The 12,167-nt window shown below is 42.6% G+C and overlaps 4 protein-coding genes and 1 long non-coding RNA gene across 10 annotated transcripts; 3 read left to right on the forward strand and 2 right to left on the reverse strand.

Moving 5' to 3' along the window:
• The first annotated feature begins 446 nt into the window (after nucleotides 1–446).
• On the forward strand, nucleotides 447–3,640 carry LOC108625003 (transmembrane protein 135). 3 transcript variants are annotated; one of them, XM_018024671.2, is made up of 9 exons: nucleotides 449–785; nucleotides 1,245–1,375; nucleotides 1,506–1,632; nucleotides 1,744–1,898; nucleotides 1,982–2,225; nucleotides 2,297–2,464; nucleotides 2,569–2,709; nucleotides 2,793–2,959; nucleotides 3,053–3,544. In XM_018024671.2, exons 1-9 carry the CDS (start codon nucleotides 642–644, stop codon nucleotides 3,165–3,167), a joined length of 1,392 nt encoding a protein of 463 aa, XP_017880160.1. In that variant the 5' UTR covers nucleotides 449–641; the 3' UTR covers nucleotides 3,168–3,544. The 3 variants fall into 3 exon arrangements, with proteins under 3 accessions (XP_026669348.1, XP_017880160.1, XP_017880162.1); XM_026813547.1 differs by lacking the exon at nucleotides 2,569–2,709 and having other exon boundaries at nucleotides 447–785; XM_018024673.2 differs by lacking the exon at nucleotides 449–785 and having other exon boundaries at nucleotides 1,354–1,445; nucleotides 3,053–3,640.
• LOC108625001 (ribosomal biogenesis protein LAS1L) lies at nucleotides 2,574–7,108 on the reverse strand. 3 transcript variants are annotated; one of them, XM_026813546.1, is made up of 6 exons: nucleotides 7,034–7,108; nucleotides 6,157–6,356; nucleotides 5,988–6,080; nucleotides 4,313–5,916; nucleotides 3,848–4,247; nucleotides 2,574–2,660 (listed from the first exon to the last, which is right to left on the reverse strand). In XM_026813546.1, the coding sequence occupies exons 2-5, from the start codon at nucleotides 6,210–6,212 to the stop codon at nucleotides 3,937–3,939; spliced, it is 2,064 nt and encodes a 687-aa protein (XP_026669347.1). In that variant the 5' UTR covers nucleotides 6,213–6,356; nucleotides 7,034–7,108; the 3' UTR covers nucleotides 2,574–2,660; nucleotides 3,848–3,936. The 3 variants fall into 3 exon arrangements, with proteins under 3 accessions (XP_026669347.1, XP_017880157.1, XP_017880156.1); XM_018024668.2 differs by lacking the exon at nucleotides 2,574–2,660 and adding an exon at nucleotides 3,415–3,506 and having other exon boundaries at nucleotides 5,988–6,075; XM_018024667.2 differs by lacking the exon at nucleotides 2,574–2,660 and adding an exon at nucleotides 3,415–3,506.
• On the forward strand, nucleotides 6,782–9,578 carry mof (males absent on the first). 2 transcript variants are annotated; one of them, XM_018024674.2, is made up of 8 exons: nucleotides 6,782–7,021; nucleotides 7,170–7,409; nucleotides 7,767–8,026; nucleotides 8,189–8,279; nucleotides 8,396–8,523; nucleotides 8,630–8,860; nucleotides 8,966–9,210; nucleotides 9,344–9,578. In XM_018024674.2, the coding sequence occupies exons 2-8, from the start codon at nucleotides 7,208–7,210 to the stop codon at nucleotides 9,561–9,563; spliced, it is 1,377 nt and encodes a 458-aa protein (XP_017880163.1). In that variant the 5' UTR covers nucleotides 6,782–7,021; nucleotides 7,170–7,207; the 3' UTR covers nucleotides 9,564–9,578. The 2 variants fall into 2 exon arrangements, with proteins under 2 accessions (XP_017880163.1, XP_026669349.1); XM_026813548.1 differs by having other exon boundaries at nucleotides 6,782–7,409.
• A 327-nt stretch (nucleotides 9,579–9,905) lies between these two features.
• Daao1 (D-amino acid oxidase 1) lies at nucleotides 9,906–11,638 on the reverse strand. The gene is made up of 6 exons (XM_018024675.2): nucleotides 11,372–11,638; nucleotides 11,158–11,281; nucleotides 10,898–11,043; nucleotides 10,636–10,792; nucleotides 10,214–10,501; nucleotides 9,906–10,122 (listed from the first exon to the last, which is right to left on the reverse strand). Exons 1-6 carry the CDS (start codon nucleotides 11,554–11,556, stop codon nucleotides 10,009–10,011), a joined length of 1,014 nt encoding a protein of 337 aa, XP_017880164.1. The 5' UTR covers nucleotides 11,557–11,638; the 3' UTR covers nucleotides 9,906–10,008.
• LOC113464342 (uncharacterized) lies at nucleotides 10,116–12,092 on the forward strand. Its single transcript, XR_003389179.1, has 2 exons — nucleotides 10,116–10,450; nucleotides 11,509–12,092. It is a non-coding gene; the product is annotated as an uncharacterized LOC113464342 (long non-coding RNA).
• Nucleotides 12,093–12,167: the final 75 nt, after the last annotated feature.

Here is a 12,167-nt window from a genome sequence, read left to right on the forward strand (position 1 = left end):
AATCTAATGAACGAGCAGAACATCCTAGACGTGTTATCGATGTCTAAAACACAGAATAATAATTGTTAATAACAGAGAGAAACTCTCTGTTAATAATATGCACAGGTATATACGCGAAAAATGAATTCCGCGCAAGTAAGTATCTTTTTTCACAAATTACTTTAATCAGTGGCAGCGTTACCAGATCGAAGGATTTCTCCTCTTCCCGTGCTGTCCCCACTATTATTTCTTCCTATTTACGTTATCCATGGACATGCGCGTCATGTTACAAAATTGAATTAGGTGCACGTCCATGGGTAACGTAAGTGGGGAGAAACTACAGTAGTGAGGGACGGCACCGGAAGAGGAGAAATCCCTGGAAATCCCTCGATCTGGTAACGCTGATCAGTGGCCTCTAGATGCCGCTGCTACAAATACAATTTTCCAACTTGTTGTTGAATTGCTGAAAGAGACAGTCTGTGACAAGCGCTCGAAGAATTCGTATACGCGTACGTCTTGTTCTTGTCGTTTCCGAACGAAAAACCGATATATTTATCTCGGTTTGAAACGAGATTAGCAAAATCCTCTGTTTCGCGTTATTAAATTGAAAAGTGAATCGTAGTAGTAAACGCAGCAGCAGCAGCAGCAGCAGCAGCAGCAGAATGGCTCCGCAATTAAGCAAATTCATCGACGCCAGCTGTAAAGAATTTTCTCACCCTTGGGTCGACTCTTGTACACGTGCAACGACTGGCCTCGGTCTTAACACGCTTCAAGAATCGCTGAGGATTTACTCCACGGTCTACATAGTACGCGCGTTATCATCAGTTAACAATAATTTTGTCTCATCACGCGTTTTGCCTCACGTTCCTATGCAATACCATTCGCGCGGTTTTATCCACGTGCGAACGCTGATAGAAAAAGCTCGCGAGTATCGAAAAACTCGAATAAAACTTTTACTATGCAATATTATTTTACTTCACGCTTGAAAGTCAGCACGGCAATGTTACTCGAACAATTTTCCGGTTTACTGGATGAATACGGATCGCGTCCTCGTGATCGTTTTTTCGTGTCACTGCTCGCTTTACTGTTGAATGCTTATTTATTCGTTTCAAACACGTGCCGACCAATGTTCACCGAAAGGAAAAAGAGAGTAACGAGTCGTACGACAGAGACGTCGTGTAATTTTGTCACATGATTCGGAATTCGAAAGTAAAAACGAGTTATGTCACTCGAGTGGTGCGACTGTAATTTAAATACCGTTTTAGGTCGCATTTTTAATGAGAGGCAAGGTGCCGTCTAAAGGTGACGTTAAAAAAACCGTGCTCGGTATTTTACAATCGACTGCCTTTCTTTCTTGGAACGGTTTTGCCTATTCCTTCTTCGTCTGTTTTCTAAGGTGCGTGTGCATCGCCGTTCGTATGTAATACCACCACCGAGAACGTGTAATGTCCTTCTCTATTTTGTATGTACGTGGATCCGAACACTTACTTCGTACCCACTGTTCACCTGAGAATTGTGCGTTTCAGGCGAGTGCTCGGACATTTCAATATCCTGACTGTGTCGTTCTTTCCCGCTTTTCTGGCCAGTTTTACAGCTATTCTCATCGAAAGGCCTTCTCGACGTACTCTGTTATCTTTATACGTATCCAATATCGTGAGTAGACGATCAATACCGTTACAGTTACTTATATATTCCGTTCCGCGATTACTATAAAAAACACATGTATGTGCGCGTGTATATGTGTCTGTATAAATGATTTGTTAGGCATCAGAGACATTGTTTAGAATGGGAGTCTCGAGGGGGTATTGGCATCCAGTCCCATTTGCTGAAACATGTATTTTTGCTATAAGCATGGCAGCGTTGCTTTACTATTATCGTTCCAAAACGAGCAAGTCAGATCCGGTATACAAGATACTCAGGTATGCGTGTACGTACTATGTTCTCTGTGTGTCCACGTGAATTCCAATTAATTTCAAGTCGAACGATTATACGATTTTGTTAGACTCGTCGTTGGAAAGTATGAAGATGCTGAATATCTTGAGAATCCGAGCTGTGAGATACAGGATTCAAGCGAAACGGTGAATAGGTGCAGGAATGATTCGGTAGTAAACTCTCCAGCGAGAAAGGATATAAACATATTTATGAAATCTCTGGAAGCGTACGGAAATCTGTTGGCCAGATTAAAAGTTAAGAGTAAACGGAGTTGTTGTCCACATCCTTTCAGCTGCATTCATTACATATTGAAGGTATGCGGCGGCGAATCAACGTGATATAAATGTAGAATTTCCAAGTATTTACGCTGATTTTCGCTTCACAGGGAGGTGTGCAGGTATTCGGCTATGCCTTCGGTGGTCAATTAGTTGTTAATCTAGTCTTCGGTGTTGCGAAATTAATTAAAAAGCCAACGCTGTTGAAGTCAATGATCGTGAAGAAAGGGAATCTGTATCTGCCGATATTTATAGGTGGTTTCGCAGCGCTTTACAGAGTAGGTATTACAATAAACTTTCTATCGAATCGTTGTACCATCATGTGTACGTGTAGTATCTTTGTTTACGTGAACGACGAATTACTCGTATCGTATCCCCGTAGCTCGTGTCCTGTTCGTTGAGGAGGACGATCCAAAAAGATTCTCCTTACTTTGCGTTTCCCGCTGCACTTATCGGTGGTCTGACGTTCACGACCTACAAAAGTAACACGATAAGTTTGTACTTCATGTGGAAAGCTTTGCAGGCATGTGTATTCGGCTCGATGACGGATCGTTGGATGAAGATAAAAAAAAATTTTTAATTGCTCCGTCGTTATATTTTTTTCAGTTACTGTGGTACGATCTCGCGGAGAAAGGGATAGTGCCTGAAGTGAAATGGTTCGCAATCTTTCTATATTGTTTCAATACAGCTGTAGTCTTCCACGCTGCGATCGTCGAGCCACAAAACCTGAGGTCTTCCTACTGGAAATTTTTACACAACGTATCGGGTGGAAGGTACCTTAACAACGTGAACAGACTTGACGTGACTCGGTCGTTCTTCACTGAATACAATATTTTCTGTGTGTGTTTCTATGTGTGAAATTTCAGAATAGCGGCAATGTCACGAACACCGATAGACAAGTTCGGATTGAACACGTCTAAACATCTCGCAGACGTGCTTAAAGCAACCAACACCACGGACAAAATGATTTTCCATTTTTAGTTTCGTCGACGACGAAACTCTTCCGATAGAGAAGATAACCTTTAGTTGTGCCGATAGCCGGCGGTGATGGAATGTTACGGAGAATGGAGAAACGTGTAAATGAAGGGGTATTAGTAAAAAATAAAGGGTGATGGGCTTGAACAAACCATGCACGTACCACGTACGGAGGAACAAGTGAGAGGAAGTCTGTATGCGCCGTTCGAACCCAACCGGATAAGCCGGATTAATCGAAGATTCCGAATGGAGAGTTGACAACCGAGCGAGTGCACTCGACGACTGTACGACGAATTGTGTGAATTACGCGGCGGCGGCGCGATGATACTCCGTGTACATATATGTCTGTATAAAAATTGGTATATATTTTTGTTAAAACTGAAGAGACTAGTGATTCGATTCGAATTCGTTGAAGATTCAGCATGGATCGTTACACGATTTGTGTATGATAATATGAATATTCAACTATTCGTACTGTACTCGATGATTTTGTCTAACGTGGAACACAATCCCCAGTGGGAAACAAGGTTTTGGACGATTAAAATGTAGATAATGTATAAAAAGATATTTAATCAAAATCATCGCTTTAGAGAACGTTGTAACAATGATGTTTCACGTCGAAGATGTTTCAATTCGATAGATTTTTAAAATTGATCAATAATAATAATTATTAAAAAGTTCCATACCTTTTGTCAAACGGAGACGTACACGGAAACGATAAAGACGAAACGACGAAATTTACGAACGAACGGACAGATTACTTTTATACGACGTGCTATCCTCGTTTCTTAGCAGCAGCAGCAGCAGCAGCAGCAGTCTTTATAGCTTTATTTATAACTACGTTTGCGGCGTTCCTCCGTTCCTGCCTCCTGTTCAACCGTTTCTTTTTCCTCAATACGTTGTCCCAATTAATTTGGCTCTGCATTCTCAAGTCGTTTCTATCTATGATTCCAGGCGTGATTTCAGATTGGCGTGATGAAGTACGAGTGTCACGCTCTTCTACTATCGTTTCTATTGGATTTATGAACTTCATTGAATCTTGCCAGGGAAGCAAACCGATCGGACACTCTGACCAATTATGCGTAGCTAAAACGTGAAGCGAAAGAAATCTTAAACAATTCCCACACACACTGTGTTTCCATTCTACTTACCACGACCATCAGCATCACCAGCGGTTTCGGCGAGTTTCCAATAATCATTTCGCACCGTTGTTTCATCATCAGCCACAGGACCACACCACGCTACGTCGTCATCGTGTTCTAATTCATTGCCCTCTCGTTCATTCTCTATGCTACGGAGATCTTTGAGCGTAAAAATTTTCTTGTTTACGCAGCAACTCGAAGGCGAGGTCGTATAAATATTCACTAGATCCAAAAGCAATCGTTTGTCATCATCGCCTATTTTCGGACTCGCTAATTCTAAGATAGGAACGATGAATTTGACTGAGAATTCGTTTACGTTTAACAGTAGGTTCGAAACGAATTTTTTATCGGTGAAACACGACAACACCGTATCCGACAAGTTCAACCAGAGGACACGTCTTAAACGTGGATAGGCACGATCCGTTTCCTCTTTCACTCTATTCTCAAAAGCTCTTGACGACAGATTCTTTTCTAATCGATATTCAAACACTCGCGATATCCTGTGAGCAATGTCTAATTTGAGAAAACTATACGCCAGAGTGCTTGTCCACAGAGAAGCTAATAATCTCCTCTCTCTATTCGCCTGTTCGTCATTAACCAATTCGATTAATTTCACGATCAGACTTTCCATACAATCTTTCTCGTACAACAAAAATATGATATCTTTCCAAAACGTGACCATGTCCAATGGCAAAATGTCGTTGCTCAGTTCATCGTTGTCCTCGCGGTCCTCTTGAGCTTGAAAAATCGACAGTACATCCTTGTTCGTTGGTAGAAAAGCTTCTGACGCGAGAAGATTCGTGCAAACTGCATCGTTCCTGTTGGCAATTGATTTTCTATTGAGATATCTGAATATTTCAGACACGAGGACGATCTTTGCAGTCTTCAACGTGTATTTCTGATTCTGAACACGATGATCTTTTCCAACATCGTCGCTAGCAGCAGTCTCTATGTAATCATGTCTGTCGCTCAGTTCTATATCATCATCCTCGTCGTCGTCGTCGTCGTCGTCGTCGTTACCATCGTTTTTACTTACTGACAAAGACATTGCATGTGAACGGAGATCTAGCAGTGTCTCCTGCAATCGAGGATCAGGCACGCTGGACACTAAATTATAACCGGCATGAATGTGTAAGCTGACAGACGTCCAGAGCTCGATCAAGTCACCGATATCCTGCTGCACTTGTTCGACCTCGGTGGATTCGTCCACGGTGGCGGTAGCGGCGACAGAGGCCAAACGTTCCTCCAGTCTCTTAGCCTCGGGTGCCCAGTATTCCTCGTGCAACCAGGCGAGCAAAATGTTCACAGCTATTCGTAGAACACCGATGTTGGGTAATTCATAACCGTGAGCAGTGTCATGTCGCAGATTTACGATCCACTCTGGAATATTGATCCGTTTCGCTATCTGAAACAAAGACGTCTGCTTCGTGTGGCCAATGTTCGATATGTGATTCAAAAGCCTCATGATCGTGGCCGAGTACATCAGGCACAAATCTGTCTCATAATTAACCGGCAAATGGCCGTCGTCGATCTTCCGCGTCCATTCGCGATCTCTCACGCAGATTCGGAGGATGGAGAGAGTGCAATCGATCCCCACTGGCAGCTTCGGTATCCTGTTATTTCACGGTTACAATCGGAAAGGTTGTCGAATTCGTTTCGCAATTATTTATTAAAAATAATTTACCTTGCCTTCCATGCAAGCATCATCTCGTATCCTTTGTCCTGCTGGTTCACATCGTCTGAATAAATTTGCTCGTACACTCGATGCCATTCTGCGCTGCGATAAAACGTTTTTATCAGTCGGCAAACATTGTATACAAATGAAGAGAACGCTCGAATATTAAAATACTCACAGAGAAAACCATGGCACTTGTCTCAGACCCTCTTGCTGCCTCGTGGAAAGCGCCATACTTTTACCAGAGACGAACGAGCTTCTTTCACGTCCGATGTAAATTATTAGTGGTAGGACTGGTAGGGATGACTCGATTCTGATTCGCTGTATACTATCTCAAATGATTTTGGGGTCGCTCGTGGTGCCATCTAGCGTAAACGGCTGGAAACATACACTTTGTATTAGGCAAATATAAAGTGATAGGAGGTTCCACTAACTCCTGGTGTGACGTCAGCAGCAGCGCATACGCCCTTTGAACAACCAATCACGGACGCTTCTATTCGTTGGCCATTTTGGATTTCTAACCAATCACAGAATATAATCACGGACGCTTCTATTCATTGGCCATTTTGGATTTCTAACCAATCAGAATATAATCACGGACGCTTCCCTTCGTTGGCCATTTTGGATTTCTAACCAATCACGCTTCTCATATTAGGAGAATATGAATCAAAGGAGGTAGCACTAACTCCTGTTGCTGACGTCACACGAGGAGTTAGTGGAACCTCCTATCACTTTATATTTGCCTAATACAAAGTGTATATTTTCAGCCGATTACGCTAGATGGCGTTAGTATAATTAGAAAATACTTCAACAACTCTTCTCTAAAAATATTTGATTATACCCTTTTTGATATACCGTTTTTGAACGCGTTCGCCATTATTCTTGGTTGTTTTGACGAAACATGATACATATACATACGTCGTAGAATTTCTCGGTCAACAACAGTCATCGGTATCACGTCGTCACACAGTTCACAGTCACTATAATTTTCTTCGACGAGTATTGCTGTGCTCTTACTGATTATAGGTTATAGCAGGTTACAGGTATATACACACCACTGTGCATAGTGCCGCCGTGGTATTCATCAGATCACTATCATCGCTGTTACATCGGCGTTGAATCATTAGGCACAGTGCAATGTTCCACCAGTGGTTTAAATATCGTGCCGACGACCATCTGTTTGGATTGTAGTACTTAGGCTCGTACTACGAGCCTCGTAGTAGCGCAGAATGGCCGAGGCCGAGCAGAGGAACAAAGAGAACTGCATTGTCGTCGGGTCGAAGGAAACGATGCAAGTGAAGCAAGAAAAGCGCGAGAACACGTTGACGAATGGCGGCGGAAAAGGATCTGGCGATGACGCGGACAGCCTCGAAGAATTGCCCCTTGATATCGGCGAACACTACCTCGTACGAAGATCCGATGACTCTTGGCGTGAGTGTAGTTTCTTTTTCGTTAATAAAAACCGCAGGCATTTAATGAAGTAGCCTTGCACACTTCGTGCGTGCGTGCGTGCGAGCGATTGTGTCAAATTGACAAATACAATCTACCGTCTTACTCTTGCCGGCTCCGGTGTGGCTGGGTTTCGGTTTTCAGGAATGCTCTTCTATACTGTGTTGCTACTATTTCGATTATCTCTTATGTTTTTAAATGTAAATCGTTACATGGCCCTCCTCGTATTCGACGTACGTGTATTTCCCAACGTATTTTCTGACTCGTTACATATGAGATGTGGAAGTCTGTGTCATCGATCCATTGATCATAAATACTGTACGTCTGAACATTTTCCAGATCCAGCGGAGATCATCCAAACTCGATACAACGAGAGCGAAAGTCATTACGAATACTACGTACATTACGAAGGGCACAACAGGCGATTGGACGAATGGGTACCAAGGGATAGAATCATGTCCAGCAGATTTGATATGAGCGACAGGAGTTGGAAGAGTGGAGACAGAAACTCTGGCACCGATTTGTTGGCAGATTCCTCGGATCGTAAAATTACGAGGAACCAAAAGAGGAGGCATGACGAAATCAATCACGTTCAGAAGGTAAGTAGATAAAATTATGTCTGTTAAAAAAAGAAAGTTTGATTTCGGTTTCGTGTAACGTGTGTAATCGACGTTAGTCACGACCGCCTATAGGTCTACGGTAGTAGTCACTTTGTAACCGTTTCTTGCCGGACACACTCCTGTTAATTGGAATAATTGTAGACGTACGCAGAGATGGATCCCACGACTGCGGCGTTGGAAAAAGAACACGAAGCAATCACAAAAGTGAAATACATCGATAAGATTCAGATCGGTAAGCATCTTAATTTTTCTCATTGTTGTTCGTCGATGTTCAATACGCGCGCGCGCGCGCGCGCGTATGTGTGTGCGCGTGAGAAGGTCTCATTATTTTCAAAAGTTCACTTCCAGGAAAGTATGAGATCGACACTTGGTACTTCAGCCCGTATCCAGAGGAGTATGGCAAGCAGCCGAAGCTGTGGATTTGCGAGTACTGCCTCAAGTACATGCGGCTCGAAAAAACTTACAGATATCACATGGTAAATATATGGTATATCTCACCAGACCTTTCCATTCTCTAATTAGTCGTTGTTGTAACTTAAATAATGTGTCAAAAATGAGATTGAGAACGAGAGTTTGTCGCAGAGTGAATGCACGCACAGGCAGCCGGTTGGCAAGGAGATCTATCGCAAAGGCACGTTGAGCATTTGGGAAGTGGACGGAAAGGAGTATAAAATTTATTGCCAGAACCTGTGCTTGCTCGCGAAACTTTTCCTGGATCACAAAACCCTCTACTTCGACGTAGAGCCGTTTCTATTTTACATCTTGTGCGAAGTCGACAAGCACGGAGCTCACCTGGTCGGCTACTTCTCCAAGGTACCACTTGCACGTCGTGTCTCGTTCATTCATGATCAGCAGCAGCTTAGCGCTTTAGACCAGAATCAGAATAATAATAGAACACACGAACGATTCGATCTTTAGGAGAAAGAATCACCCGATGGGAACAACGTCGCTTGCATTTTAACTCTGCCACCGTTTCAAAGGCAAGGATATGGAAAACTGTTGATAGCTTTCAGTTATGAATTAAGTAGGATAGAGCAAACCGTTGGCAGTCCAGAGAAACCGTTGAGTGACTTGGGAAAGTTATCGTACAGGAGTTATTGGAGCTGGATTCTTTTAGAAATTCTCAGGGACTTCCGAGGCACTCTCAGCATTAAAGATTTAAGGTACAATCTTCAGACGATAATATAATCAGACCGCGGATTTTATATGCATTCGTGCATAAAAAAGAAAACAAAAATGAAATAGGGGCGAGAGGTGGAGGATAAAAAATGATTTTTCCTTCGTACGATTTTACAGTCAAATGACGAGTATCTCGCAGACGGATATCATATCCACGCTGCAGAGTATGAACATGGTTAAATACTGGAAAGGACAGCACGTGATCTGCGTGACACCGAAACTGGTCGAAGAGCACATCAAGAGTAGTCAGTACAAGAGGCCAAGGTTAACGGTGGACAGCAGTGCTCTTAGGTGGGGAGCTCCACCTCGGAAGAACGTGAAACCTGGCAAGAAGTAGCGGCGGGAACAAAAATCCAGCTTCCAATCTCGGTTCTCGATCCGTCGATACCGTGACATCATCACACTAATCATTTGGCAAACGATGATAGTTTCAAACGACGACGACGACGAGTTTGTCAAGTCGTAGCGAACCATCGAACACCACGTGCACACCACGACACAGCATATACGAGCAGATAATAATGTTGTATACGTGTGAATCGAAAAGCAGCAGCTTTGTAGTAGAGCAAGGGAAAGGCATAATATCCTTTACCCCGTACTACCAGCAGCAGCAGCAGCAGCAGCAGCAGCAGCAGCAGCAGCAGCAGCAGAAGAAAGGAAGTAACAGTAGAAAATAATCTGACGAGAATAACTGAAGATTTACGATTAATTACAAGTATAACTGCGTATATATTCGGTTCTTCTCTCACCGAACACAATATCCTTCCGGTTCAGGTTTCCTTCTACAATTTCGCCACGGAGGATTTATGCATCTCTCTGGCTAGTTTAACCGCGTATTTGGAAGTCCCTGGTGCGGTGCACACTCCGTATCCACCGTGGCCATAATTATGAACCAACTGTAACGTAATGACGAATGAGGTGGTGTGCTGTTCACATCACAGTGTTAAGTAATATACCACACGTGGACCGTCTTTGATTGGAACTAACGATTGCTTTGGAAGATCCATTGAAGATCCATTCGGCTTCCACTCGGACGTTTCTCTCCCTGTGCGGTCTCAATCCAACCAATTCTTGCACGACTTCACCTTTCCCGATGACACCCGGTAACAGACCTCTGCACCTCTCACTAATCGCCGCAGACTCGTGAGGGCAAACTTTTGTATTCTCGCAATCGAAATTTCTGGAGCCACCAAGAGTGACCATACCATTGAAGCCTGGTATAATGTAAGTATCCAATTCTCCGTAAAAAAACGTTTTTACCCACGGCGCTTTCACCTAAATAGTTGATAAATAAAATTTCAACTCGATTTAACTTGCTAGTTCGGCTATATACTATACGCAATAAAATATGTTACCATTTCAAATAGGACATAAGTCGTACACGTGTACATACATACATACATACATACCTTGAGCACTTGGCCTCGCATAGCAACGAGATATTTATCATTGCACAAGGAGCGTGCACCGAGACCTGTGCAGTTCATAATCAAATCCCAATGGGACGCGAGTTCTTTCAGTGAATCTATTTTCATCGTCTTCAGTTTCACCCCATTTTCGTTCAATCTGTATGTGGGTACGTGTGTGAAATTGATGAGTGGAAATTTTGCAGATATCAGTAAAACATGTTTTTACCGCAGATAAAGATACAAGATTATATTATGACATTACTTCTCACGTGCCCATGGTAGATGCAAATTACATTCGGTGATCAGAGTCCTAAAGAATGATCCGTATTTCCAATTACCCTCTACTAATCGAAACTCTTCGTCTTTGACTCTTCTGTATATCGGTACCAAGTTCTCCATCCAACGATTCTATTTTAAACGAAACAGACAAATCATATTTATTACAAATGGATAACTGCTGCTGCTGCTGCTGCTGCGATGGTCTACGAGTCGAAATTCTAAACGGATAAGACGACGACGAACTTTGACAGTGTCTGGAGAGGAATTGGCAAACAAATAGCCCGAAATGCTTGTTACACCAGCAATGGAAGCATCTACATATTTCCGGATATCATCGTAATATTCGTACGAATCTCGAATCCATTCCCTGCGAACATTCATCAAAATATACTTTCCAATCATCAATAAAAAGATCAGAATTTAGATAAGTATTGTGTCGAGTGATAACTCAGAGAACCTTGTCACTTGCTCCGTTGGCCCGGAATAAGACGAACCGATTCTAAACAAGCCAGCAGCCACGTGACTAACCGTATCATCAAAATCAGACGCAAAAATAGTCAACTCGACGTTACGCAATTCATTTTTTAATTGCAGGGCAGTAGTCAAACCAATTATTCCACCGCCGACTACAGCTACTTTCATCTTCGATTTCTGTTCGCTCTGCGTTCTGCCGAAAGATTCCAAAGACGACTGCAGCTGCAGTTAGCAGCTGCAGCAGGAGCAGGGCGGAGAGGAACGGATGTACTCTGACACTCTGACGCGGCGGCGGGACATAATAAATTCTTATCACAGTTCTTCTTCGTTTTGCATCGTGTGACTGTGTGGATAAACTCGTTTCGCAATTGATCAGACATGGTAGCGTTGTTATTAAAAGAATTACATTTATTTCATATAAATAGATAATTTTCTAAACGTCCCTTCATGGAAGTTTAACCGCGGAAGTAAATCTTCGCCTCGAAAGGAAAAAAGTAACAGTACGTTTAATGTAATTACAGTCTTGTACATACGCATGTTAATCATCGAGCGGCGTATGTATGTACAGACGACGAACATTGGAAGTTTTCTAAGGCTCATCTTCTTTTTGTCTATGTCAATCATTTAGAAATTTATCTAAAACCTACCTATAATTATGTACAAATATTTCCAAGTGCAAATAAAATCGCGAACAATTAGAGATAGAGAGAGATATATATTGGAAATTGTAGATCTCGTCGTCCTCTACAAGAAAGGTCCTATGCAATTTTCTCGTAGAA

This window comes from Ceratina calcarata, unplaced genomic scaffold (assembly GCF_001652005.2).
Source record: "Ceratina calcarata isolate Rehan_Ccalc_2016 unplaced genomic scaffold, ASM165200v1 scaffold337.2, whole genome shotgun sequence".
NCBI classification, from domain to species: domain Eukaryota; kingdom Metazoa; phylum Arthropoda; class Insecta; order Hymenoptera; family Apidae; genus Ceratina; species Ceratina calcarata.